Raw genomic sequence first — 27,054 nt, 5'->3', positions numbered from 1 at the left:
TCCTGATCCGAGAAAGTGCATCCTGCCATCCCTTAGAGAAAAGAAGACAACGGGAACCTGCACCTGGCCTCTTTGTCTCTCTTGCTGAGGCAGCCTTCAGCTGTGATACATAGTCTTACTTTAATGTTGTTGCTATACTGTATCTTTTTTCTGCTATAAAACTGTGGACTGGTAAGCAATGTCATTTGGGTCCTGTGAGTCTTCTTTAGCAATACAACCCTGTTTAATAGCCACTGTTAGGGTAGAACCACAGCCCTGAGAGATAGAATTGACAGGGATCCCCAGAGAAGTTAAAGGACCAGCCCAAGGTCACACAGTCAAGAAGTGGCAAAGCTAAAGCTTGAAGCAAGGGCTCTGATTCCAAATCCCTTGCTTTTTCACAGCACTCTGATTCTTCACTACTGTTTTGATCAGGTACTAGAGAACATGAAGAGGTATTTATTGAATGACGGTCTCAAGCAAGTCCTGCTTGTGCATTGAATGCAGAGCTATAAGTTAGAGCAGCTGCATCCTCCGAAGGAGAAGAAGGTGATGTCACTCCACATCCTTGACCCGCTTTCAGTGTCAGGGGCCCAGGGTGGCCAGCTTCCTCACTGTTACTAAGGCTATGGAGGCCTTGATTATCCCAACATGGGCTCCCAGGATGAGGCCCCTTGGTTCCTTTCTGGAAAGGCAGTGATTCAAGGGAAACAAGGAGCACATCATGCATCTGGATTTCAACCACAAGCGAGATGTTTCAGTGGGCTCAGCGACTGATAATAAATCTTTTGTGTGCTTTTTCTCTCTCAAAGTGTACGCTTCAAGCATTTCTAATTTGATTCTTAATTAAGATGCATGTGTAAGTCAAATTCCATTAAAGCCACCTTCTTACTCTCCAGCACTCAGACCACCAAAGAAAGCCTGGAAGACTGGCCTTGGAAGGAAAGTGTCTTATGCAGAGCCACCTCCAGCCTCTGACCTTCCTTCTGTCACAGAGCAGCCGGGTGCCTGTGGGCATGAAACTTAAACTTATCTTCATAATGAATGGGTTAAACATTTTGTGTATACTGTATCTTACTAATTCCTCTATTTTTAGGGTGTGGTCTCTGTCTTATTATTATTATTGCTATTGCTATTACTACTTTTTAGTAGCAAGGAAGCTGGAGGAACTGGGTATCGAACCAAGAGTTGGAGTTCCCAGCTTGGCTACCTTTCTTAACAGTGTTCCCAGGGTGTCTGTCTTAAAGGTTTTAGGATTCAATTGTACAACACTAGCACACATGGCCTTGCTCTGGTAAGAGAGGCCACCAGGAGAAGAGTAAAACATTTCCAGCAAGAATATCAGCAGAAAGTGCTTACCAAAGGACAGTGTCAGGCTTTAGCTCTACATGGAACAGACAGTTCTCAGTAGAAATTGCTTGAAGAACGCTGGGTATATCCTTCTTCCAAAATATCTTCCTCATTGCCACTCAAAAGATGAGCATGCCAGGATGTCTGTGAGGAGCTCTATAAATTCAGGAGGCAGCATGGAGCTGTCCTTGGAGTCAGATGCCTTGGATTGGAATGCTGAATCCTTCATGCATTTAGTCTCTGAGATCCAGGTCTTAGCAAAGTTATGATCAATGCAACAAAATCAATGGATACACTCCCAGCAAAGCAAACCATGAGCTGTTGGCAGGCAATATTTGGGGAGCACGGCTTCTCTGGGCTCCTCAGTTCTCCAAAGTAGATGCACTGAGGTTGGTGGCCACAGAAAGTGATCTGCCCACCCAGGATGAGGCTGTGCAAAACCCTAGTGGAGCTTAGCAAGCCTCCCATACCTGAGCTCACATGCAACTCATACTGCAGCACAGTTCTTCATGTTCCAAAAACAGCCTCTTAAAGAACATCATCCAGATCTAATATCTGGGTCTAAAGTCCAATTTTTTACCAGCCCCCAAAGCCATGTTGCTGCAGTGTTCCCAGGTCATAGAATAACCACAAAGCATTACATGTGCATGGTCATGTGACAGGCATGGAGCAACCAGCTGTGGGTAGTAGGTATGTGCCGTCTGTTATCTACAGGATCTATAGGCAGAGAACCAGGGCCCACCATGGCCACTTACTGAGTGTGGAATCTCAGGTGTGTGAAATGGTGACAGCAATACCTACATAGCAGGATTGTGTTGGGCGAGGATGAGGTCAGGCAGCAGGGCAGCTAGCACAGTGCCTGCAGAGGAGGAGCTTGGTGAATGCAATTGGTTACTTACTCTAGTCTATTCATTTGGCCTGGGCACTTCCTTACCCAGTCTGTTCTTGAGAAAAACATAGCAAGTTATACTTTTGCTTCTTGACTGGAGGAGCACCATCACTGGGGAAGGGGTGAGAAGGCGGGGGCCTACGAGACAAGTTGCCAACCTTTCATTTTGCTGTGGCTGTCCTCGTGTCGCTGAACAGTGAGGAAACACTCTCATGAACAGCACGGGGGGGTGCCCTGGTGACTTTCATTTGTGGAGAAAGAGAATATGAGGGAATTATGCCTTAAAAAACTCAGCACACCAAAGCAGTTGACTGTTTTGCTCATTTTGAAAACCTATTTTTGTGGGAACTTTTTGTCTCTAAGTACTCCAACATACTATTTTGCTCCTGGTTTTTTATCACCAGAATGATATAATATTAAAGTCAATTTTAATAGATTAAAAAAACCTATTCATGTTCACATCACCCTAAACTTCAGCCGTTTTGGTATTTCTGAGTCCTTGCACAGTCCTTGTCTATAAAACTTCGTAATTCTGCAGGCAACAATAACTTCTGCATTATCCATTTCAGTCTCTAAACTAAATAAGATGATTTAAATTTATGAAAGCTTGTGTCCATGAATGTGCTTATATTTTAAGTTTTCCTACATTTCCATTTACTGTCTTGCACTGCACCGCAACTGAAATAAAAACATCCTCTGACAAAACTTAACATTTTTCAATGGCTTGTTTCTAGAAATTTTTACACCTTTCAGTAGGAAAGATCTTTCTACTATCCTTCCCCACCTCTGTGCCCCCAACCTTTCCAGGTTTTTGTCCCCAGTGGCTGATTGTGGCCAAGATCAGGAAGGTGGCCAGAAAGTAGGACCTCAGTATAAATCTTGGCTTTGCTATTTATTATTTGCTGTGTGCCTTCCAGCTCAGTTTCCTCATCTGTAAAACGATGACATTAATACCTATCCAAGAGGGTTACTTTAAGGAGTAGATGAAATAAAGGATTTTACATTATGCACTTATTTGGAACATTAGATAGAAGGTCATTGCATTAGTTTGCTAGGGCTTATGTAACAATTTACCACAAATTGGGTGGCTTAAAACAGCAGAACTCAGTTCAGGAGATCAGAAGTCTGAAATTAAGGTGTCTGCAGGGGATTGATTCCTTCTGGAGGCTCTGAGGAAAAATCAGTTCTGTGCCTACCGCCTAGCTTCTGGCAGGTGCTTTCCATTTCTTGGCCTGTAGCTGCATCACTTCAATCTCTGCCTCCATTATTTCATGGTCTTCTTCCCTCTGTGTGTGTCTCTGTGTCCTGGCTTCTCCTTATAAGGACACTGGTCACTGAAGTTAGGGCCTACGCTAATCCAGGATGACCTCCTCTTGACTTAACTAATTACACCTGTAAAGACTCTGTTTCCAAATAAGGAACATTCTGAGGTTCTGGACATGAATCTTTGGGGGATACTATTCAGCCCACTACGGTAACTATTGTTATGGAAGCAGGTAAGAACATGGCCTGTTCCTCTCCACTGTACTGGCAGTCTTGCAGAGTGTCATGGAGACCTTAGAATGGTCCCAAGGCTTTCCTTTTTTTTTTTTTCTGAAAAAAGCGCACTTTTTCTGAAATTGTAAAATTCCCCATCTGTGATGCAGCCAACCCCAATTCACATGCCCTCCCTGACTGTCTCATTTCCTTCTCTGTGAAACCAGAATTAATCTATCAGTCAAGAAGTACTGGTCGACCCTCCACATGGTGCCTGTAGCATCCAATAACAAATAATTGTCCTTGAGATTACTAATAGACGTGGGGAGATCTCCACGATTTTGGAGTTCTCCAGTCCTGCACACTCAATTCTCAGATGACCTCATGGATCAAACATTGACACAGAGAAGGAAGATCAACTCTTGTAAATTCCCAGGCCCTTGCAAGAGAGGATTACCAGTTTAGGTCCTCCAAGTGCATGTGTATCTCCTAAGGCATCACATTCCTCTTTCCCTAGCTCTTCAAAAAGGATGGCAGAACAGAGAAGGGAATCAGGGAGACAAGAGAAAAGCAGCAGCTTTATTTACTGAATGACAGAAGCAGCTTTCCTGGTTGTTTGGTGGTGGTTGTTTTCTCGCCTCCCAGAAGATCTCACATTTCCTTTTCTAGCACTTGGCAAGAGCATTCATTTTTGGGAAGTAACTAGGTCCCATCATTGCCTGAGCCATGAAGCCACAGACCTAACTATTAAGTTCCTATTCTCAGCCAAAGGCTTCGTGTTCATGTCATTTTGCATCCTTTTTAAATCCACAGGCGGAGAGGCACTGCACCTAATCCACTTACCTGCTACAGGCAACGTGACAGAGAATTCTCCACCCGAGACTTTGGTGCACAAGTTCTCTGTGAAATTATCAGCATCCCTGTCACCTGTGATTTCAGGGTTTCCCCTGATAATCAACTCAAGTCCCCTCACTGAAGCCTTCAGAGTGAATCGGTTGTCAGGCACCGACTTCGAGGTGAGCAGAATCTTACTCCCCCTGGAGTTGTCTGCAGAGAGGTGGTCCTGATGACGGGCGTGGATGGGACTCTAGATTCAGTGATCATTTCCTCCGCTTTCCCTGGTTTAATCTTCCCTTGTGTGGGATCCAGAGGTCCTATGTGGGGCGTCCCAGAGCTGTCTGTGCTAGATCCCCTATGGCCTCCAGACCACCTCCACTTAATACAGCCCACATGAACATTGTGCTCAATTTGTTACAAATGGGAGGTTGTTGAAAGCGCTTTGCATGTGGTTGTTGTCTTGTAGTCCCTCAAAACATGAGGATTGTATTTGTATTATTACTCCCTTTTCTCAGATGGGGAAAATGAAGCACAGAGAGGTTAACTAATTTGCCCTGGATTGCACAGCTAGTAGGTAGCTGAGCAGAGATTGGAACCCAGGCAGTCTGGCTCTAAAGCTCTCATTTTAAAAAATAGCTTGCTTTATTGGAGGTATGTCACAGAACATATAATCCACCCATTTAAACTGTACAATTCAGTGTTTTTTGAAATATTTACAGAGTTGTGCAACCATTACCACAGTCTAATATTTTTATCACTCTGAAAGAAAACCCTTGACCCATCAGCAGTCACTTCCTATTCTCCTGTATTTGCTTTCCATTTTAATAGATTTTCTTATTCTGGACATTTTATATGAATGAAATCATATAGTATGTGGTTTTTAATGACTGGCTTCTTTTACTTAGAATAAAGTTTCAAGGGCCACCCATGTTGTAGCATGTGTCAGTAGCCCATTCCTTTATATGGCTGAATAATATCCCGTTGTATGATGTCCCACCTTTTGTTTACCCATTCATCAAGTGACAGACATTTGGGTTGTTTCCACTTGAGAGCTGTCATTCTGAGCCTTGATGGTCTACCGCCTTTCACCACGATGGCTCTGCTCCTTCAAATTGCCTAGAGGTTCCAGAGCACATCCACATATCTGATCTCTTGGTTGTTACACATAACATGAACATCATCATCACTCACCTTTTTTATTCCTATTTATAGATATAAGAGAACAGAGAGACAGCAAGGTTAAATGACTTTTCCAAGATCACACAGTTGTAAAAGATGAAATAAGAACTCAGGTCTTCTGATTTCCAGTCCCAGGCTCTTTCTCCTATATTGTCACTCACATCTATTGCCATTTGATGAGCTCCCAAACCCTTCTTCATGGGACCCACATTCCATGTGGTTCAAGCAGGGCTGCCAGTCAAGGAAGAATTCCATCCTGTTCCTGACCTCTAGAAATGCCAAATTTCTTAGTTCCTCAACTAATCTAGGCTCGTGCGTTCAGTGTATTTCCCACTCCTGTGCCCTCCTGGTACCACTTCTACAGCTGCCCAGGACTGTTTCTTGGTACTAGGATGGGCCAGTTTCACAAGTCCTAAAGCTCCTTTTAAGAATCATTTGCTTCTCCCCAGAAACTACCCAATATCACCAACCATCCCTCCAAGAAGATCCTATCTTCCAACCCAAACTGCTCACAAGAGCCACTCCTTCTGCCTTCCAAATTTGACAATGCCATCTCTGTGGCAGAACCTGGCTCCTCCTTGGGTAGCCTTGACACTCTGGAGGATGACAAGCCTAGCGATGAGGTTATTGGGTCTCTGGACCAGAGCTCAGGTCACTGTTGGCCTTGGGACTCAGTTGTGCTCTCTGAGGGTGAACTCCAAATTGTGCAAGAGGCCAGGACTTCCTGCTTTGGGATACAGCTGCTGGAACTTCTGGTGGTGGTGGTGAGGAGGATTAATAATAATGATGACAATGATGATGATGGTAACAATTCACATTTACAGAGCACTCACCATATGCCAGGAATTCCCCTAAACATTTGGTGAGTTCATTCCTTTAACCCTCATAACAATTCTGTGAGGTGGTCTACTCATTTTTTTGCATGTTAAAGGTGGGAAAACTGAGGCATAGAGAGGTTGAGTAACTTGCCCCAATTCACATAGCCTTGAGACTTGCCTTCAGGCAGGCTGGCCCCAAGAATCCTCGTTCAGAGTACCCCTATGCTTTACTGGTTCCCTATTGCCCAGCAAGAGAGATGTCAGAGCCTCATTCGGCCCCATGAGGCTCATTACGGGTCAAGGGGTTTTCTCCTGGAGAAGCACGAAGAAGGATATCTCTGAGAGGCCAGGGAGGAGTAAAGACAGGAGATCTCTGAGGTCCTGCATAGGTGGGACCTGCCTCTCTTTGATCTGCCCCTCTCTGAGCCTGACTCCCCTCTTTTCCCATCTTCTGTCATGAGCACTGTTGACCTGCAAATTTGCTCAGCCTTGTCCAGAATGACTTCAAACTTAACATGCCTGAAGCCATACTTACTGTCTTTCACCCAGACTCTGCAGCCAGATAGTCTGCAACCAAATTGAGGCTCCACCACTTCCAGCTGTGACCTTCCCCTCCCTGTCCTAGTCTCCCTATATGTGAGATGGAAGGAAGTTCTACCAACCTATGGTTGTTGTGATGATTAAATGAAATACTCCACAACATGGCTTGGCAAGAGCCTGGCACATAAACATTTAATAAGTGCTGGTAAGAACAAAAACAAAAACAATTTTCCATTTGTGTTGATAGCAACTCAATTATTTTGGTTCCGAGATATAACATTTTTGGACCCTTTTTTGAGTGTTCTATTTCCTCCTCTAGGGTGTTGGAGCTAGTTGCCAAGGAGAAGGAACTGACAACAGGCGATATTGAGATAAAGGATCTATCCAAGCTTGGGGGTCAGGAGAGTGCTCCAGGCTTAGCAGGAGGCTAGCGTATAAGTCAGGAAATAGAGAGGACCATCTCGACAGAAGGGCCTGCTCTCGTGGACACACATTCCTTAAACAGTTTTTGACTATATGGTGATAATAAAAGTCACCATTTGTAGAGTGCTTCTCAGCGCCAGTGTTCTAAGTACTTCCTGTGGATTAGCTCATTCAATCCTCACAACGACCCTACAAAGTAGGGGCTATTATCTTCATTTTACACATGGGGAATCTGAGGCACAGAAAGTTAAGTAATGAGAAGGCTGGGATTTGAAGTCAGTCTGGCCCCACAGTCTATGCTCTTGATCTTGGTGTTGTGTTGCCTCTCACCTACCACGTGCCAACCACAGAGATCAGATCATCTCTACTTACGTGGCTCCCAGGCTGGTCCTGTTCACTGTAGACACAAGACTACCTCTTTTCCCTCTTAATCTTCCACCATTCGTTCTCTCTCCACTGAATGCGCTCATTCATATCAGTGGCTGTCTTCTCTTTTCTCAACCAATCTAGAGCTTGCAAAGTCAGACACAATACCCACCACCTCCTCCATGAAGCCTTTCCTCACTAAACACAGCTCACAATGAACTTTTCTTCCCCGATTTTGCATGGTACCTTAGCCTAGCTGTTGCTTAGAATACCTTGTATTGTACTTGGATGGTTTAACAAGAATTATTTCCCTAACTACAATCACAAGGACATAAAATTAGGGAAAGGTAAGGGGACTTTCCCAAGGTCATACGGAAGTTCAATGGTGAAAATGGGATTGGAGCCAAGTGCTCTCTTCACAACAGGATGCTGAATGTCTCACCCCCGTCCCCAGGTGTATTAATCACCAAAATTTTCTTGTAGCATAATTAAGGAAATGAAATTTAGTTTTTGATGACCCCAAAGGCTCTGAGCCTTCTGGGCGTTCCAGGGGTTAAGATGGTAGTGGGATGTGCCTGTAGACATGAGAGGTCACAGGCTGGCCTCCCTACCATAGGGACCCTCCTACCATAGACCACCAAGGTTCCTTCTGGCAACATCTCTAGATCCTGGTGATGTCTCTTTGGCCCTGGTTATTGGTGTCCCTCCCACATCTCAAAATACTTATAGTGCAGAGGACAAAAGCTCCTGACAATGGAAGAATGTGTGGAAAGGCACACAAAAAACCAGTCTGTTCAGTGAGTAAATATCATTCCTTTAAATAATAATAACGATAAACTGCAGATGCATCCTTCTTCTCTTCTTTATTCTTGGATGTGGCCTGGGGAAAATTAGAATGAAGTGATGAGCCAAGACATAACAGCAGTCCCAGAGAAGTGCAGCATCCTTTCTTAATGATGAGGAAATCCAACTATGCTCAGGGTAGGCAAGGAACTTGTCTAGGAGTCTACCCCCAAGTAGTGGTAGGCTTTTTAATCTTCAGGCTTTCCAACTTCAGTCAATTGTACCACGATGTCTCCTCAATATTTTTCTTTCTCATGAAAAGCTGCATCAAACATAGGAATTCCTTTAGTGAAGTTGCATGGGACTTATGTCGGAAGGACTAAAGCAAAACAACTGGTTCCTCTGACAGTGAGTGAAAGATGATCCCCAGGATGCTGGTTGCTTCCTTCCTAGTAATATCTCTTGCAAAATGCATGCACACAAAACAGATTTCTTTCACATGGTTACTAAGAATTTTGCATTTTGTTTTAGGTTGTCACCACTGGGAAGGAACAGCTAGATTTTGAAACAGGACCAAACATATTTGATTTGCAGATTTATGTTAAGGATGAGGTTGGCGTCACAGACCTGCAGGTCCTGACCGTCCAGGTAACAGATGTGAATGAGCCGCCTCAATTTCAAGGCAACTTGGCGAAAGGTAAGATACATTGGGGTGTGCAAAGCAGCCCAGATGGTGGCATCCGGGAGAACCCTGGGGGACAGAGAAAAACAGAAAAAGTAAACAAACAAGCAGCTGTTTCCCTGGAAAAGGCAGCTGCTTAATGAGCAGGAAACAAATGAATGTCCTCCAGCTCAGCATTCCTGATAATGATGTCCAATGGCTTACAAAGCCCTTCACGTCCATGATTTCTCTTGGTCCCCTCCCAGTCCAAGGGAGGAAAGTGAGGCTTGGGGATCATTCTGGAGGAACTTGGGCTTTTCCCATCAAAGGGTCATCACTGTGCACTGTCGTCATTGACCGACTTGTTCGTTCTCCCCAAGGACTCCGACTCCTTGGGGGCAGCACGTGTCCAGGGGCTGTTAGAGTAGAGACAATATAAGGGACAGGAGCACAGGGTAACTTCCTACATGATCGGGCCCAAGCTCATGGCTTTGAACACCATCCATATGCTGACAACTCCCGTGTCTAGTGTTCCAGTCCAGGTTTTCCCCTGAACCTCCAGCTGGAATATCCATCCGTCTTACCCAACATCTCCACTTAGATGGCTAATAGACACAACAGACTTAAGGTTTACCCAAACCAAATTCTTGACTCCCATCCTCCCCCCACCCCCACTCAATCTACTTCTCTGGCATCTTTCCCATTTTAGTTACTGGCAACTTCATCTTTCCAGTTGCTTGGGCCAAAACTTCGAGTCATCCTTGACTCTACTGTCTTTTGTGCCCAACATCAAGCCCATTAGGAGATCTTGCCAGCTTCTAAATATACCCAGAATCTGACTCCTCCCTAGCATCTCACCACTACCACCATTGTCCCAGCCACTGGTCATGCCCCCCCCCGGGGATTATCACCATGGACGGCTAGCTGGCCTCCCAGCATCTGCCCTCACCCCCTCTGGTCTGCTCTCCATACAGCAGGCAGAGGGACCCGACTAAAACTTCAGTTCCATCAAGGCACTCCTCTGCTTAAAACCCCATGACAACGTCCCATCTCACTTGCAGGAGAGCCAGAGTCTCCTTAGGCTCCATGAATCTGGAATGCTCCCCGACACCCTCACCCTCCCATATCCCCCCTCTCCTCCTCTCTCTCCCTTCTCCCCTCTCCCCTGCCCAGCAGCACTGGCCTCCTTGCTGATCTGTGAATGCCCCAGGCACGATCCCACCTGGTGTCTTCGCATTTGTGTTTCTGATGCCTCTTTTCTGTCCTCTCCTCCCCCATCTCCACAGCTCTTCCTCATTTCTTTAGGAATCGTGACTCAAATGTCACCTCCTTGGTGAACCTTCCATTGTCACTATTTTTTTTTTTCCCTTTTTGTCTTTTTTTTTGTGACCGGTAACCGGATCGCAACCCTCGGTGCCGCGCCCATACCGGGACTGGCAACAGAATCGCAACCCTTGGTGTCGCGCCCGCATTGCGCTCAACCAGTGAGCGGACCGGTCTCTATATGGGATCCGAACCCTCGGCGGGAGCACCGCCACGCTCCCAAGCTTCGCACTCTACTGAGTGCACCACCAGGCCGGCCCGTCACTATTTTTTTTTAATGAATTTTATTGTGTATATTTAAAGGATACAACACAATGTTGTGAAATACATATAGATGGTAAAAAGGTTACTATAGTGAACCAAATTAACATATCCACCATCTTGCAGTTACCCAATTTTTTTTTTTTTGTGGCAAGAGCAGCTAAAATCTATTGATTTAGCACGAATCCCATAGACAGTACAATTTTGTTACCTGTCGTCCTCATGTTGTCCATTAGCTCTCTAGACTCGTTCATCCTGCACATCTGTTACTTTGTATCCTCTGACCTGCATCTATCTCCACATTTCCTCCCTCCCACCCGGCAACTGCTAACTCCCTGCCACTGTCCTCTATCTCTGCATGTTTGATTTCTTTTTTTTTTTTAGATTCCACATATTAGTGAGATCATGCAATATTTTTCTTTCTGTGTCTGGCTGATTTCCCTTAGCATAATGTCCTCTAGAGCCACTCTACTTAAAATTGTAACTCTACTCACAACCATGTTGTTAATCGACAACAGAGTGATAATGTTTCTCATGAACACACACAAATTTTACTTACTTATTTTATTGTCTATATCATCCCACTAGCATAAAATCTCCATGAGAGCAGGGTTTTGTCTGTTTTGGGAACTGCCGTACTCCCAATGTGTAGATCAGTGTCTGGGACGTGGTGCACACTCGGTAAAGGTTTTTTTGAATGAAAGCATGAGCAGGGATACAAAGTGAATGAAAGCACAAGCTTGGATGTAAGACTACCTGGGTTTGAATTTTCATTCTACCATTTACTCTCTGAGACAACTTTGTAACTTTTCTGAGCCTCGGTTTGCCCACTTGTAAAGTGCTAATTACTCAAAAAGAATAGTTACAATACCTACTTTATAGGGCTGTTATGAAGATTAAAGGAGAAAATGTACGTTAAGTCCTCAGCACAGTGCCCCTAAAAGAGTGACTTACTTTTAACACTCTCAGTCATCTCTCAGAAAGAGATGCTGGAGCAAGAGCATGCAGTCCCTCAGGCAGGCTGGCCATGCCAGGTGGCACCGCCTGCTCCTCCCCACCTCGCCAAGAAGGACTCTGAAGTGGATGAAATCGATCTGGGCCCCTTCCCTGAGCCTCTGTAACCTCCCCCAGCCGATTCCATCTCTTCTCTGTTCCACTGTGAGGCCCCCTTTTTCAGCCACTCATTTCTGCCGAGATGCTAAGTGCACTTCAGAGGGTTACCTTAACGCAGTTTTGGAGGAATTTGCACATCAAGGTGGATCTGGAACATGGACAGCCTCACTCTAAAGGTTTCTACCTATAGCTGCTTCCCAACTCTCTGCCCTTATCATCTCCGTCTTCCCCCACAAATAACAGCACCCTAGGCCACCTTTCAATGGAGGAAATAAGTGAAGACTTGACACCAGCTTGGACCACCCTAGCACGACATTAATTCCCATAAATGGGTCCACTCACGGAAGCTGCCAGTGGTCCTCCTTACGCCTTGATTACTGCTTCCCTCCTCCCGTGGTGCCAGTGCACTAGGTTCCCTTTGGTTGTGTACAGCTGCCTGGTGTTAAAAATCCCCTTTTATTTTATCTAATAAGTGTTTCTTATTCCACTTTGGACACTAATGTAGGTCTAGACCTCTACATAGTCGAAGGAGCAAACCCTGGATTCATTTACCAGGTTGAGGCCTTCGATCCGGAAGACACAAGACGAAACACACCCCTCAGTGTAAGTCTCCTCATCAAACTGGAGAGGTGCTTGTCTATGCTGGCTTTGACACAGGAGCCTGGTGACTCGGTGCAGTGGGTTTGGACAGTGACAATGGGGGGAATATGCTGTTCCATTTCCAAAGCATAGAGTATAGGGCATGGTTGGAACGGGTAAGAGGGCTCTGCAGACAGACACCCCAGATTAGATGTGTGGCTCTGGGTGATCTCAGACAAGGTCTTAATCTCTCTGAGCTTCAATTTCTTCATCTGTAAAATGGGAAGAATGATAGCCCCTCCCACAGTAGGGAGCTGTGAGTATTAAATAGATAATGCATGCAAAGCCCCTTAGCATAGTGCCTGGCATATTGGAGCTGCTCAGTGTTTTAAAAATCTAAGCTGGTAAAAATCCACATATTATTTTTAAAGTAAACATTAAATGTACACCCGAAAGCCAGGCATTAACATATACTTTTTCAACAGATGCAGCCAAGCTGGTTGGAGCCAAGTTTTAAAAAAATTTAAAGAGTCCCAGAAATTCTAGGTTGTAGAGCAGGAGACTGCATCAGATTCCATCTGAGACAGCAGCTGATCTCCCTTCTCTCGCTTTCAGTCAGCTCCGTTAATGCTGCTACCAGCAGGGCTCTTGTAACCATCAACCCCTCAGGCAAAGCCTCTTAGCATGTTCCTGGGCATGGATGCCTCAGCTCCTAGCTCTGCCCACCAAGGTGCCCTGTGCACACACTGCAGCTGGGCGGTCCAGGCTGGAGAGAAAAAAACAAAGTTAATCCCGCCTGACCAACCTTGGAGCAGGCAACATGCCCGCCAATCCCTCCTTACAGAGAGGAGAATACTTGAAATACTATACTCGGGAGTTGGTAACACCAGGATGCTGTTTCTGCTGTTTGCTGCATGATTTGCAGCTTCAGCAGGGCTGATTTTTCCACCAGGGGGAAGTGAGCCTTGGGAATAAACTCTAGGACCAACATATACAGTCTACAGAGTTGAAAACAAAGCTATTATATGATTATTGAACACATCTTATTTTTAAAAATTTTTATTTTAACATTTACTTGTAAACATTTGTGGGGTACAGTGTGTTGTTTCAATACATGCATATACTGCACAATGATTTACTTAGGGTAGATAGCATAGTTTTGTACCCATTTGTATTGGACACATCTTAAAGTTAGGGAATAGTCTGTTTTTATTAGAAGATGATCCTTCTGTTCAAAAAAAATCATTCATTCACTTATTTGTTCACTCATTCATTCAAGATTCACTTATGCCAATATTTGCATGAATAAATGAATGACTATGCAAACACAATGAGTGTCTACTGTGTGCTAAGAGCAATATTAGGTGCTTCAAATGCATTTTTATTAATAACATACTTGTTACATCAGGAATGTGTTTGTCTGCAGACAACAGAAAACTTAAGCACAGTGGCAGATATGGGATTTTTTCCCTCCTGTAACAAGGCTAGAGGCAGGCAGGCAGTCCAGGGCTGGTGCAGCTGCTACAGTCAGGGGACTGGGCTCTTCTATGTTTCTGCTCTTCCATCCAAAGCATGTTTGTGAGCTGTGTCCTCTTTTTCTCACTTCATGATTGCAAGATGGCTGCTGTACCTCCAAGCTTTACCTCTGAATTCCATGCAGGAAGAAAGAAGGAAGCAGAATTGTGTACAGGGTAAAGAGGGAGGCCAGCTCAGTCTGTCCCTTTTTTGGTAGGGAAAAAAAAATAATAATAATCCCCTTGGAAGCCCTATTCAGAGAACTTCTGCTACTTCTCACTGGCCAGAACTCTGTCCTATGGCCACTGTTGCTTCGTGGTGACCAGGAAAAAAGAGATTCTGAGTAAAAATTAGGTCAGCAACCCAAGGTATAGTACCTTACTTACATATTTAGTTTATTTCAACATTTATGAAAATCCACTATGTGTCAGGCATTCTAATATGATAATTACTGTAAATTTTGTACAAGATGCAGTGGGGTAAAGTGGAAAGAATCTCAGTTGTGAAGACAAATATTTATTTTTTTAAATCTCCATTCTTAATGACTTTCCAAATAACGCAGACAGAATAAGGTCATGGCCCCTTTAAAAACACTGCATAGACGGGGTCATTACCCTTTCAGATGAAGGGAAGCAGCCCAGGTGGGAAACAACTGCAGCAGGTGTCGCTCCCTTTAAAAAAATATCATGCCATCAAAATGGTTCTGAGAGCAGCTGCAGGGGCTTGGAACTCGGTGGCTGGAACTGTGGCTTCTGCAGTGAGTTTAGGAGTTGTTTGGGGAGGAGGTATCAGAGTCGCAGTAGAAAGTGTTAATGAAGTATTTAACACCTGTGCTGGAGCTAACAGCTGCACAGAAAGTCAACAGCTAGCCTGCAGGAGCAGTAAACATAATCTGGAAGGGACTTTTCTCAGACTAGAAAAAGGTGATAACACTTTAGGAAGTAACATATTGTGGCCTTTGAACTTAGACATTTCATTCTAGGTGGTTGGGGATACTAAATGACATATTTTGCTCTGTAAAAGTAGAAAGGTGATGAGTTAATTTGCTATTGGCCAAACCTGTGCTCCTCCACCTTGACTGTAAATTGAATCCACTGGGTGAACTTTAAACAACACAGATGTGTGGGTCCTACCCTCTGAGAATCTGATGTGATTGATCTGGGATGTGACCCCGGCATCAGGATTTTAAAGCCCCTAGGTGATCTGATGTTTAGCCAGGGTTGAGAACCGTTGCTTTAAGACAGTCTCCCAAATTTACCAAGTCCCTCTCTTGGAGTTTTGGATTCTGTGGGTCTGGGTTGAGTCTGAGAATCTGTATTTTGCCAAATCCCCCTGGCAATTGTTCTGGTTAGCATGGCTGGGAACACTGGTTTGTGAGTGTTTCTCAGAGTGTGTTCAGGCATGAGAACATACTTACACCACTTTAAAAAATGCAGATTCCTGGAGTCTACATGAGAATGCTGAGTTGGAACACAAACTCCCAAGTGATCCCGATGTACACTACACTTTGAGAACCACTGAACCGAACAAATAAGGATGGACTTTAATAAAACAACAAAGCACATGCCTGAAGCGACCTAGGCTCAGTTCATGCCAGCAAAATGAAGTGAAACTGTGTCACAGATAATGTAGAGTAGGGGCTAATCCAGAAGCCACTGATATTTGCTCCCTCCTTTTCAAAGAAATTTAGAAAGCATGTGGTTGAACATTGTTTGGACCAACACTGTTCAATATTGGACCAGCAGTGTCCAATAGAGCTATAAAGTGAGCCAGAAATGAGTGCTGCATTTGTAACTTTAAATGTTCTAGTAGTCACATGAAAAGTAAAACAGAGCTGGCTGGTTAGCTCAGTTGGTTAGAGTGTGGTGTTATAACATCAAGGTCAAGGGTTTGGATCCCTGGACTGGCCAGCTGCCAAAAACCCCCCACAAAAACCAGTAAGATAAAAAAGCTGAAATTAGTTTTAATATACAGGGGTCATCCAACACTTTATAGAAAGAGTATTATCTTTTAATTCCATTTTTCCATGAACTTTTTGAACTACCCTTATAGTTTAACTTAGTAAGTATATCTGAAATATAATCATTTTAACACATAATCAACATAAAAATGATTAATGAGATATTTTACATTCTTTTTTTTCATACTAAGTCTTCAAACTCAATATGGATTTTACACTTACAGCTCATCTCCATTTGGTGCAGCCACATTTCAAATGCTCAACAGTCGCATGTACATGAGGCTAGTGGCTGCTGTACTGAATGGGCACAAGCTTAGATCTAGCATTAGTTCCCCCCACACTGTACCTTCAGTGTTGTGATGGGGATGCAGGTAAAGCAGGGGCTCATATGTATGCCTCAATAGGGGGCTCAGAACATTAAGAACAGAAGGAAGATCTGCATGTGAATATTTATATTTAGTGGCATTTCTTCTCTGGGCACCTCCCTCCCCCAACCCCTTCTCCACCTCCTGATCCACCTTCACACCCCCTCCTTCCCCCTCTGCTTGGAAATGGCCACTGTGACTGCAGTAGAGCCTCCTTGGAGACTCTGAGGACGTTAATCAGTTTCGCAGCTGGAGGCAAAGTGATCTAATGCAGCAATTCCTACATTAAAGGGCTTTCTCTTGGTCCTTCCATTAAGGAAGGGTTTTTGCATGAAATGAAATGTGCTTTGTCTTCACCAGGGCAGACAAAGGATTAAATTAAAAGAGCAATAACCTCGCTACTAGCTGGGCTACTGGGAGGGCAACAGGCAGACTGATGCTCTCTCTGCCTGCATCTTGCTCACGGCTCTGAGAAGAGGCAACCCCTGGGAATAAGGTGATCATTATATGCTGAACCTGGCTCTAGCAAGGTTCTAGCTGGGTGGGACTTTACAGGTCCATTGAGCAGCTCCTTATTTCCAAGTGGGGGTGGGGTGGGGAACTGAGTCCTTGGCCTGGGCCAGGTAAATCCAGTGAGAACTGACGTCTTCTGATCCAACTCCTGCTCATCCCCTTCTCCCCTGTTCTGGCAAGTTCAGTCATTGGAGTCCCACCCCTTTCCTTCCTGAGTGACAGCACCCCCACCCCTCACACCCACACACCCGAATCATTCAGCTCCCCTGGCATCTGTCTGCTAACTCAGGAGTCACAATCAGAAGTTTTAGCAAAAGGCATTCCGCTCCAGGTTCTTGTTGAAATGCTCATAAAAAGGAAAAAACGGGTTCTTGTTGAAATGCTCATAAAAAGGAAAAAACGGTGGTATCAGACAATTCCTACTCTAAACATGTGGCTGCTGCTGGCTATTCATTTGTTGGGGGAAACACTGTCAAATAGACAGGGATCACTGTCCCTAAGATTAGTGAAGCCTAAATATTGCAGCATAGGACCTGGGCTGATTATGGAAAAAGAGTGACAGAATGTGAGGGGATAGGATTCATAGTTTTATCAGTAAAGGATTACATTATTAATAGCATCTTGCATTTATTAACGTGTCTCTTCTTGAAAACATTCAAATACTACTGTTGACCTAAAAAGAAACCGAGGCCAAATATACATGGCAAGGATTTATTGAGCCAATATGATGATTGCAACTGGGGAGATACGTAGTCAGGTCGCCCTGAGAAATGCATTCTGAACAGGGCCAGCAGAGCTTAGCATTTTATGATGATAAGAAGGTGGAAGGATTAAAGGAAAGAGAGGGAATAGCCCCATCTAATTAATTGATTAGGGTTTCTATTGGTTGTATATGATGTATGTATATATAGAGAGAGATTTGGGATTGTTACTAGGTTACATAAGGGTTACGAGAAGTATTCTAGGTTTTTAAAAAAATTTTTATTGAATCAAAATTGATTATACACATTTTTGGGGTTCAACATTGAGATACATTGATCAAATCAATATTACTAGCATATATATTGTTACAAATCATAATTATTCTTTATGCCCCTTGTCCAGTCCCTCCCCATCCCCCTTTCCCTCCCCCCCTCCCCACTCCCCCCTCTAATCACCCTAGATTTTTTCTCTACCTCTGAAAGAATAATGGTTACTCTGTTCATTTGCTGCCCAAATGATCTGTCCAATGCCAAGAGGCGTGATCAGGTCCCCCAATACTTTCATAGAGCAGATGCCTCGTCCATCACTCTGAAATGGGCTCTATGGAGAGAGACATCCTCCTCCTTTCTTTATCTCTGCTGGTGACTCTCCTTGTGTCAACTCACTCCAGTGATTGGTGGACCATCTGCGTGGTGGTTGTGGCATCTAGCTGCCTTCGCAGCAGCCATGGTTATCATAGTGGCTGTGGTGGGCCACCCACATGGAGAAGATGTTTTTGGCATGCTCCTTGGTGCTGGCGGTGTGCCTGGTTGTGGAGAGTGTCTGATCCCTGGCTCCATGCCCTGGGTCCCCAAGTGGGTCCCAAGGCACTGGCATGGTATGCCTGGTTGTGGGAGGGGGGTCTTGTCCCCTTCTCCATGCCTCGGGTCCCCAGGCAGGTCCCAAGGTGCTGGACAGTGTGCCTGGTTGGGAGGTAGGTCTGGTCCCCTTCTCCATGCCCTGGATCCCTGGGCGGGCCCTGAGGTGCTGGCGCAGTGTACCTGGCTGTGGGAGGTGGGTCTGGTCCCTTTCTCTATGCCCTTGGTCCCCAGGTGGGCCCCAAGACTCTGGCATGGTGAGCCTGGCTGTGGGAGGGGGGTCCGGTCCCCTTCTCCATGCCTCAGGTCCCTGGGCAGGTCCCTGAGGCACTGTCATGGTGTACCTGGTTGTGGAAAGGGGTCTGGTCCCTGGCTGCTAGCCCCAGGTCCCTGGGTGGGCCCCCAGGCATTAGTGGTGTGCCTGGATGTGGGAGTGGTGTCCAGTCCCCAGCTCCAATCCTTGGGTTCCTGGAGGGGTCCCAGAGGCAGTGGTGGTGTGAGTGGTTGTGGGTGAGGTCCTGTTCCTAGACTTATGCCTCATGTCACCTGGTGGGCCCCAAGGCATTGGTGGTGTGCCTGGGCCAGAACAAATTTTTTGTCCTTTGCTTACTTCTAACACAGGGAAACTTCCTGTGGGAACCAGTACTTGAGCTGTGTTGTTGAGCTAAATTGCTTCTTTTTTGCTGTTTCCCTAGGGAAGGCTTTTTGTGCAGCTCAGAGTTTAATGGTTGACCTTATAGGTACTTCCGCCTCTCCAGAGACCCCATGCACCTGGGTTGTGTAAAAACTCTCATCTGGGCCTGAGTTTTTACATCAAACTGCACCCCATGCAATTCTGCATTCCTGACCAGTCTCCTCTGAGTGGTCCTGTGCTGATTGGGGGGTGGATCAGCTGTCCTTGCTGTGTCCCGGTGTTCTCCCAGTGGGCCTGTCTCCCCCACCGCCCATGCTCCAAACACTTCCCCTGGGACGGGCCCTGGGCTGGTCCCTTGCGTTGAATCACCGGCCTCTGAATGGCTCCCCTTTTTTCAGCTGTTCTGGCTCCTCACTCTTGTGTGGGTCCATGGGAACCCTATTAGTGATCTTGCTATCCTGGGGGCCACCAAAGTCCTTTTCTCCCCTTCCACCTCTAAGTAACTCCATCTAAAGGGCACAGCTGCGGCTTCTGCTGGCTCCTGCCCCATGCGCTCCTTAAAGCAGCTGTGGCCCAAAACTCTGAGAGCAGTTTTTTCTTTCTCTCATCATGGTTTCACCCATCTTCATGAACTCCATAGGTCTCTCCTCCTTTTCACCTGAGCTCCAGCAGCCCCAGCTTGGCTGATGTTACATTTTTATAGTTGTAAATTGGTTGGTTTTGGGGAGAGAGTGACGCTGGGGGCCGTCTATTCTGCTGTCTTGACCAGAACTCGGGTTTTTAAAAAAATTTTTTTTATGGCTTTCTGGTGCCATTAAGTCTGCTTTTAAGTAAAAATGGTCTTATGATGACATTTTTTCAGGACAGGTGGACTTGACCACTGACTTACCCCAGATCTCCCGAGGCACTACAATTTAGCTGACCTAGTCAGAGCAGTGTTTTGATTATCACTTGCCTATAACCCACTTAGCTCATCTTCATAATACAACACAAGCAGGGGCCACCTTCAGGGCTTGCAGTGGGTAGTTTTTTTAACAGTAGTTTTTTGTCTTCCTGGGCACCCTTTCCACTCTCCTCTCTTGTCTCCCACCTCTGAGCTGGGATGGGGGTGGAAGAGGGGAAAAGAGGGAGAGGAATTGAGGCTTTTACAAAATATTCAGCTTAAATGGAAAGATATAATAGAAATATGGCTTCATATTTGTAACTTACTGTGGCTCAGTTAGAAGATTATGCCATGTGCTCTTGGCCCTCTGGGTGGGTTTGGGGCCATGTACTGGTGGCTTGTAGAGTCACTGCCACTCCCTGGACTTGGGAAGAATCTGGGAACTTGGTCTAGGATAGTCTGGAAGGTGACTGCTCTGTTCTTTAAGGGAAAGGCTGGATTCTTGTTGCTTGTTTCCACTGCAGGCCTGAGAGCAACTGATGGCTGCGAAACTGGCACAGGTTGAATCATTGCCTGTGTCTCGACTGCACAGGGGAGCGCCGGAGGTGGCATGCTCCCCTGGGGAGCCTGACATTTCAGGAAATTGGGCCAGCTCCTTCTCACTTTCCTTTCTCCCTACACCAACCGCACAGTAAAGGGTGAATGGAGCAGGAAGGATGGCTCCTTGTCTTCCAAACTGAAGCTTTTGTATCTAGGAGCAAACCCTGGCTGCAGAATGGCTGCAAATAGAGAAACCTGGGGCGGTAGAAAAGGAATATTCCCAGCAGGGAAACCAGAGCGCTTGTCAGACAAGCATTTGTTAACTGAATTGATCTGATTACTCAGGACTTTTCTTAGCCAGTACTGGGGCAGAGAGGGGCTGCGGTTGCTTTTCATTCTGTTTAATTTCTGTTTTCCAAGAATGAATATCAAGGGAGCAGCTTTGATTAAACAAGCCTTTAAAAAGGGGGAGAAAATGCCAGGTTTTACAGAAAGCCTTACTGAGTCGCTTGGCAAATGGCCACATGACACAATATTTTTAGTCTATGGATATTATCTCCTTTCTAAGTACAAAACTGCTATTCCTATTAACGCAGCTCGTAGGTTCAGGGAAAAAAGAAATTAGCCTGGCACTAGAGGAAAAAAAAATCAAGATTCCAGGAAATTAGCCTCTTAATTGAAATTAAAAAGAAAATTCTCATGTCCCTAGTACTAGAGTTTTCCACACCCTTTCTATCTGCTGCTGTTTCTTTTTCTTTCTTTTTTTTTTTTTTTGTCTTTCCTTTTCTGAATAAGTTGAAAATGTAGATGGAACTGAAGATTTCATAGCCAAACCTAGCATTATCATGCTCAAACAGATTTTTAAAAAATGTTTGGCATGATGGCTTTTTATCGTTGCCTTTTTTCTTTTTTTTTTTTTTAGTTCTCTAAGGTGGGAACATTGGTCTCACTTAGATGGGAAATGAGCAAGAAGAAAACCCCAATATTTAACATTTAACAAATATTTATTGAGCATCTATTGTGTGCCAGCCCCTCTTATATACTGGGGACAATGAAGCCCATCGCCTCATGGATCTTATATTCTAACGGGACACTGGTAGTTAACATTTATTTAGGGTTTGCCAGTTTTCTAGCAATTTACGTGAAACCCTACGGGGCATGACTTATTGTTACTGCTCTTTCCACAAACTCTCACAGTTAGAAAATGATGAAACCAGGATTCAAATCTAGACGTCAGGCTCCAGAGTCATCGAACTTAATTTACTACCAGAATTCTTGACTCACATTCTAGGCAGGTATGAGAGTCCTCCTTCTCTGTCCCATTATATCCTGTATTTATCCCTTTTGGAGCACATCTCCCACATCTTCTTTGTTCCCCCAGTTGACCATAAGTTTTTGGAGAGCAAGGCCTGTTTGTCATCTCCGTATCTCAAGGCCTAACACTGCTTGGGACCAACCAGAACTAGGGACCCATCTGCTAGAGCATTTCAAAACACAGGTGGAAAGACATTCTGATTCAGGTGCATATAGTAAATGCCCCCCATGGGTCTCTAAAACCCTGTCATTCCATCACATCCAGCTTGGGCTTCTTATTTATGAGTATGTGAGGATTCTCTGCAGGGAAGGCTCTGCTCAAAGACACAGGATACTCTGTGTGTGGGTAGCTGCAGGCCTAGGCAATTACTGCCCAGGCAGTGAACTGTAGACTTGGCTTGGGATTTACACATCACAACTTGGAGGGCTGCCAAGGTACTTCTACAATTTGGGGGCTGGGAAAAGGGTGCTCCTTGGCATGGCCCAAATATTTCCTCTTAAAAATGAGTAGAAAACACCTAAATGACCAGCAAGAAAGATTTGGTAAAATAAACCCCTACAGTAGAAATGTCGTGTCATCATTAATTAACCAGACTATAAAATAAGATTTAAGAATATGAGGAAATGCTCAAGAAATAAATGAAAAGAACAAGATAATATTTTGATTAGAACATCATCTCAATTTTTTGGAGGGTGTATGTTGCACAGAGAAGAACAGAAGGCTATTCATCAAAATGATGAGATTTTACAGGTGACAATTTTAGGTTCTTGTCTTTCCCACTCTTTTTATAAAAAATATGTTCATTACAGCTAGAAAAACATTAAGTAATAAACAAAGTAAACACTTTAAAAAATGGTTTAAAAACCTTATATTGGCCCCAAAGGAAACCTTTAATCTATTGTCTGTGCACTCTTTTTTTCTTGTAGTGGGAGCTCAGCAGAAATCACAACACAGCAAATTGCCAGGTTGGAAACCTTGGCCAGTGTTTCCTTTGATTCTAGACTTCAGGGGCTGTAGTTCTGGTTGCAAAACCTCTACTGATTATCTGATTCAGAGATCTAGGGCCTTAAGGTTAGATCATCCCTCATCCTAGCAGGAAATAATAAAACTGTTTAACCTTAAAGCCCTTTGGAACAAATGGATATAAACACGTTAAGTCTCGGGTGTTACTGTGGCCCTTTGCGTTTTACAGTGTGCATTCTCATTTAATCCTCACGATAGCATGGAGGAGCCACTGGTGGTATCATCCCTAAGTTATAGACAAGGAAGGGACTTGACCCAGATCTTGTGGCAAGGACCAGAACTTGGACCCAGGCTCTTCCCCTGCTTCTTTGGTTCCATCGTGGGAGCAAGGAAGCAACCTCAGTGAGCAACCATGGGCATGACAGGCCGGGCCCTCCCATGGGCTGGCCCGTAGCGGGCTGTATAGATAAGCCTGCAAGTTCCTGTCAGGCCACGTGCTTCTGGGTAGGCCTCATCAAGACAGCTGGTCTGGGCAGTGGGAGCCGAGGATGACAGACTCTCAACTACCCAAAGACGTGGGAGGGGCTTTACCAGTGGCTACATACCTGGGATTAGATTTAAAAATGGCTCTTCTGTATCTCCAGAGCAGGTTCTAATCTGATTTTCAGCTGCTACATTTCACTCTCAGCTCAGCGTTGTCTCTTCCCTCGTCCTTTCCATCTTCTTGATGAGTGATGCGTGTGTGTGTTTTTATACCCCATTATATTGTGAGCTCTTTTAAGGGAAGAGACCAGATCTTATTCACTATGGTATAGTCCTCATACTTAATGCGTGGTAGGTGTGTTTGAACACTGCTGGTTTAAGCTGAGACATAGAATCAAAGCCAGAACTTGTCCAGAAGCAGAAGTGAGAACACGGAGACAGGCAGAAGGAGACTGGACTCAGAAGCACAGCCTGCCTGGACAGGGGCCTTTTATATGTGTCCTGTCATTGAAGCAGGATCCAGTGACCAGCTTCTCAGAGTGTGGCCAATTAGGGCCAGAGGCTCAGGCCGGCAGATCCAGTCTCTTGATTCAGGAGCCATTAAGTCCAGAACTGCTCATTTGGACCTCAGCCTGACCCATCAAGAATGGGCCATGGGCCAAGAATATAAAATAGCAACTAAACAAACACATCTCCTGGGGAAAAGTGTACAGGGGTGCTGACTTAATTACATTTTCCTTGTTTTTTTAGTATTTTCTGATTTCACCCTCAAAGAGCTTCAGAATGTCTGCTAATGGTACCCTCTTCTCTACGATAGAATTGGACTTTGAAGCAGGACACAGAAGGTAGCTTTGCCAATGACCTTGCCTGAAGTATCATTTATCTGAGGGTTAAAAAAAAAACCCCAAGGGGGCAGCCATAGTGCTATCTGAGGGCAGCTGGGGCCCCTCACTGTGAGTTTAGAGGACAGTGAGCCCCAGAGAGGAGAAGGGAATAAGACAATTGTCTGGGAGCCCCTTTCCTGTCCTGAGCCTTCACCTCCAGATGATAGAAGGACATGTGGGAAAGGGTGCCCACAGGTCAGGAGGATTATTCAGGTGCACCATCTAGTTTGGGAGAGCCAGGCACCTGAGAAAAGGGGCTGGTGAGCATGAAAGCAGCTGGGTGGGGACAGTAGGACTCTCAGGAAAGACCAGGCTTTGTGCATGAACACACATGGGTCTGGGGGTCACTGGGTGAGGTTCCTGCGTCTGCCCACGTGTGAGGACTAGCGCTAGTTACTTAAGTCCCAGGAGCATCCTTCTTCACATGGGTGTGGTGCGTACCTTGCAGGGCACACGTGCATCGTGGCTGCAGCAGACACCCCCCAGGGAGAGGAGGGCTGTGGATAAGAACTGTGGATAAGAACTGATGGAGTGGGGGGATGTGGGGTTCAGAGATGGGGAGTGAAGGGTGGACCTAGCAGGTCTCACTATGGCAGGAGCATACAGAGGGAAAGGGTGGCCAGAGAGGGGCCAGACTCCCCCCTCACTCCTCCCATCCCAATTTTTCCCCTTCCCATTTTGAGGTGGTGTCAGCAAAACTTGATTCTCTCCTTTGGAATGTTTCCCTGACAGTTTCCCTCTCATTGTGGAAGTGAGGGATAGCAGCGGCCTCAAAGCCTCCACGGCGCTGCGGGTGAACACTGTGAATGTCAACGATGAAGTCCCTCGCTTTACCAGGTAGGCCCGAGGGCATGCAGGACTCCCTCTTCTGACATATTCAAGACAGGCCAGAGTGATGACCTTTGCTCTGCCCTAGAGCAGAGGGAGGAGGCATGAGTGCTTCAGGGTTCTGTATCTGGGCCTCTGGACTTCTGCTTTCCACCTTTGCCCCCATGCCTTCTGCACCCCCATTCACACACACTGTGCGATTATGGATGTGGTAGGAGAGGGGTGGAGTTGCCACCATGCACACGTAGAAGTCAGTACAAAGCAGGTCCTTTTTATAATAAAATGCTCCATGTTAACAATAGCAGAATCCTAGAGCACACATCACTGTCAAGACTCCACAAAGCCCGCTCTTGAGTGTCGTCCTCCCACCGAGCAGGGGTCTCTGTTAATGGTGCCAGAGGTGCCTGCCTGCTGCGGGGTGCACTAAGTGTCTTCCTGCCATGGGGATCCAGAAAAGAGAACTGGCTCAGTCTGGCAGCTCATATGGGCAGCCGAGGTGAGGAAGGTCAGCAGGTGGGGAGCCAGCTGTGGGAACATGCTTGGCACCATCACAGGCACGAAGGGGAGACTCGATACTGTTGTTGATGCGGATTTAGGAGGGGAAGAGAGGATTCTGAGCTAGCAAATGGCCCTCCTGTAAGGCAGCCTGGCTTACTGGTTATAGAGTCTCTTCCCGTCCCAGTCCCTGAGATGGGCATGGGAACCTACCACAAGGGAAATGGCAAAATCGCCTGCCTGGGGATTACCTGCATGAACGGCTGAGAACAGATTCAGCATAAGATATTCCACCAACCAAAAGCCATTGTATCAATTATTATTTGTCAATTAAAAATAATATATAAAAAAACAAGCCAGCAGGCCCCAGAACTAGTAAGAGTGCTTGCAAAAATATTCTCAGACTGGGAGATATTAAGGCCCCCCATTCTCTGGCTAACCTGGTGCCACTTTGCAAACACATCGCACTTGTGAAACTTCTGGATGTTCGCATGGTCTACAGCCCATTGCTGGTGTCAGTACGGAGGAAGAGCAGCAGATGAACCCCCGCGTACTGCTTCCCGTCAGTGCCTGTTGCCATAGGCTCAGAGAGCACAGTGCATTGCTGCTGACGGTTGCTCCAGGAGCATAGTCCAGGCAGTTTATAAATAGTTGTGACATCCCAGCCCTGACTCAGGCTCAGGTATTGGCCTGCACAGATGTGCAGATTCATCAGTCACCCCAGGGAAGGTGATGGCTGTGTGGCTGGAGCCTATGCGTCCCTCTCAGACCACTCCCCACCACATGCCCAGCTTGTGAGGTGGGGAAGCACGTTACTGGGCTTGCAAAGGGGAAAATAATAAGCTCTCCCTGGGGGCAGAACTTGTAAACCATCTTGTTTGGACTACATCTTCCAAAACACAGTGATTGACCTTAGCAGAGAGAGAAGATCCCCTGGCTGGTTTGGGGGGCACCTGGAGGTCAGCCTGGGGCTCTCCGGTTCTCACTCTTGGTTTGAGAGGTAACCCTATCAGGCTCAGCCCCAGGCACAGGGTGTGACCTGTGTGTGCATCTAACATTTTTTTTAACTGGTTGATTTTACTCCTGACAGAATTCCACGGATGGTGGTGAGGATGGAGACCTTGAACTTCCAGAGGAGAATCGGGGCAGGTGGCGGTCCTGGCTTTGCTAGACTGCTTGGTTGGCCTCATTCTCAGCCTTCCACACAACTTGAGATGATTTGCTTGGTTTCAAACTAGGTGCTGGCTTGGAGGGCTTTCATGTTCCCCTTGAACATCTGATCCTCCTTTTCCTCAAAATCAGTGCTAGCACTAACCATAATTATTTGACTCAGGATTAACACAATCAAATCCTCAACCTGACTCAAGTATACTGAGTTTGTGTGTGAAACAGAAACATAAAATGTAGAAACAGCCCTTCTGTCTTTGCTACTGGCTAAGCTCTTGCAATGAATACAACCGGAGCAAGTACTATTCCCATTGCTGAAAATGTCTCACCATTTTATCCCTGGGTGGCTACAGATGCCTGACTGCTTTATGGA

General features: G+C 45.6%; 1 protein-coding gene across 1 annotated transcript in view; it reads left to right on the top strand.

Annotated features, from left to right (window-relative positions):
• CDHR3 (cadherin-related family member 3) overlaps positions 1 to 27,054 on the top strand; it is a 62,641-nt gene that overhangs the window by 4,055 nt on the left and 31,532 nt on the right. The window contains 5 exon segments of the mRNA XM_008567900.1: positions 4,508 to 4,710; positions 9,172 to 9,337; positions 12,504 to 12,601; positions 24,058 to 24,152; positions 24,924 to 25,028. Of these exon segments, the coding sequence (XP_008566122.1) occupies positions 4,508 to 4,710; positions 9,172 to 9,337; positions 12,504 to 12,601; positions 24,058 to 24,152; positions 24,924 to 25,028 (667 nt within the window).

The sequence above is a fragment of the Galeopterus variegatus genome, unplaced genomic scaffold, assembly GCF_000696425.1.
Source record: "Galeopterus variegatus unplaced genomic scaffold, G_variegatus-3.0.2 Scaffold20, whole genome shotgun sequence".
Lineage (NCBI taxonomy): Eukaryota > Metazoa > Chordata > Mammalia > Dermoptera > Cynocephalidae > Galeopterus > Galeopterus variegatus.
This window is presented reverse-complemented; position numbering and strand designations above follow the sequence as displayed.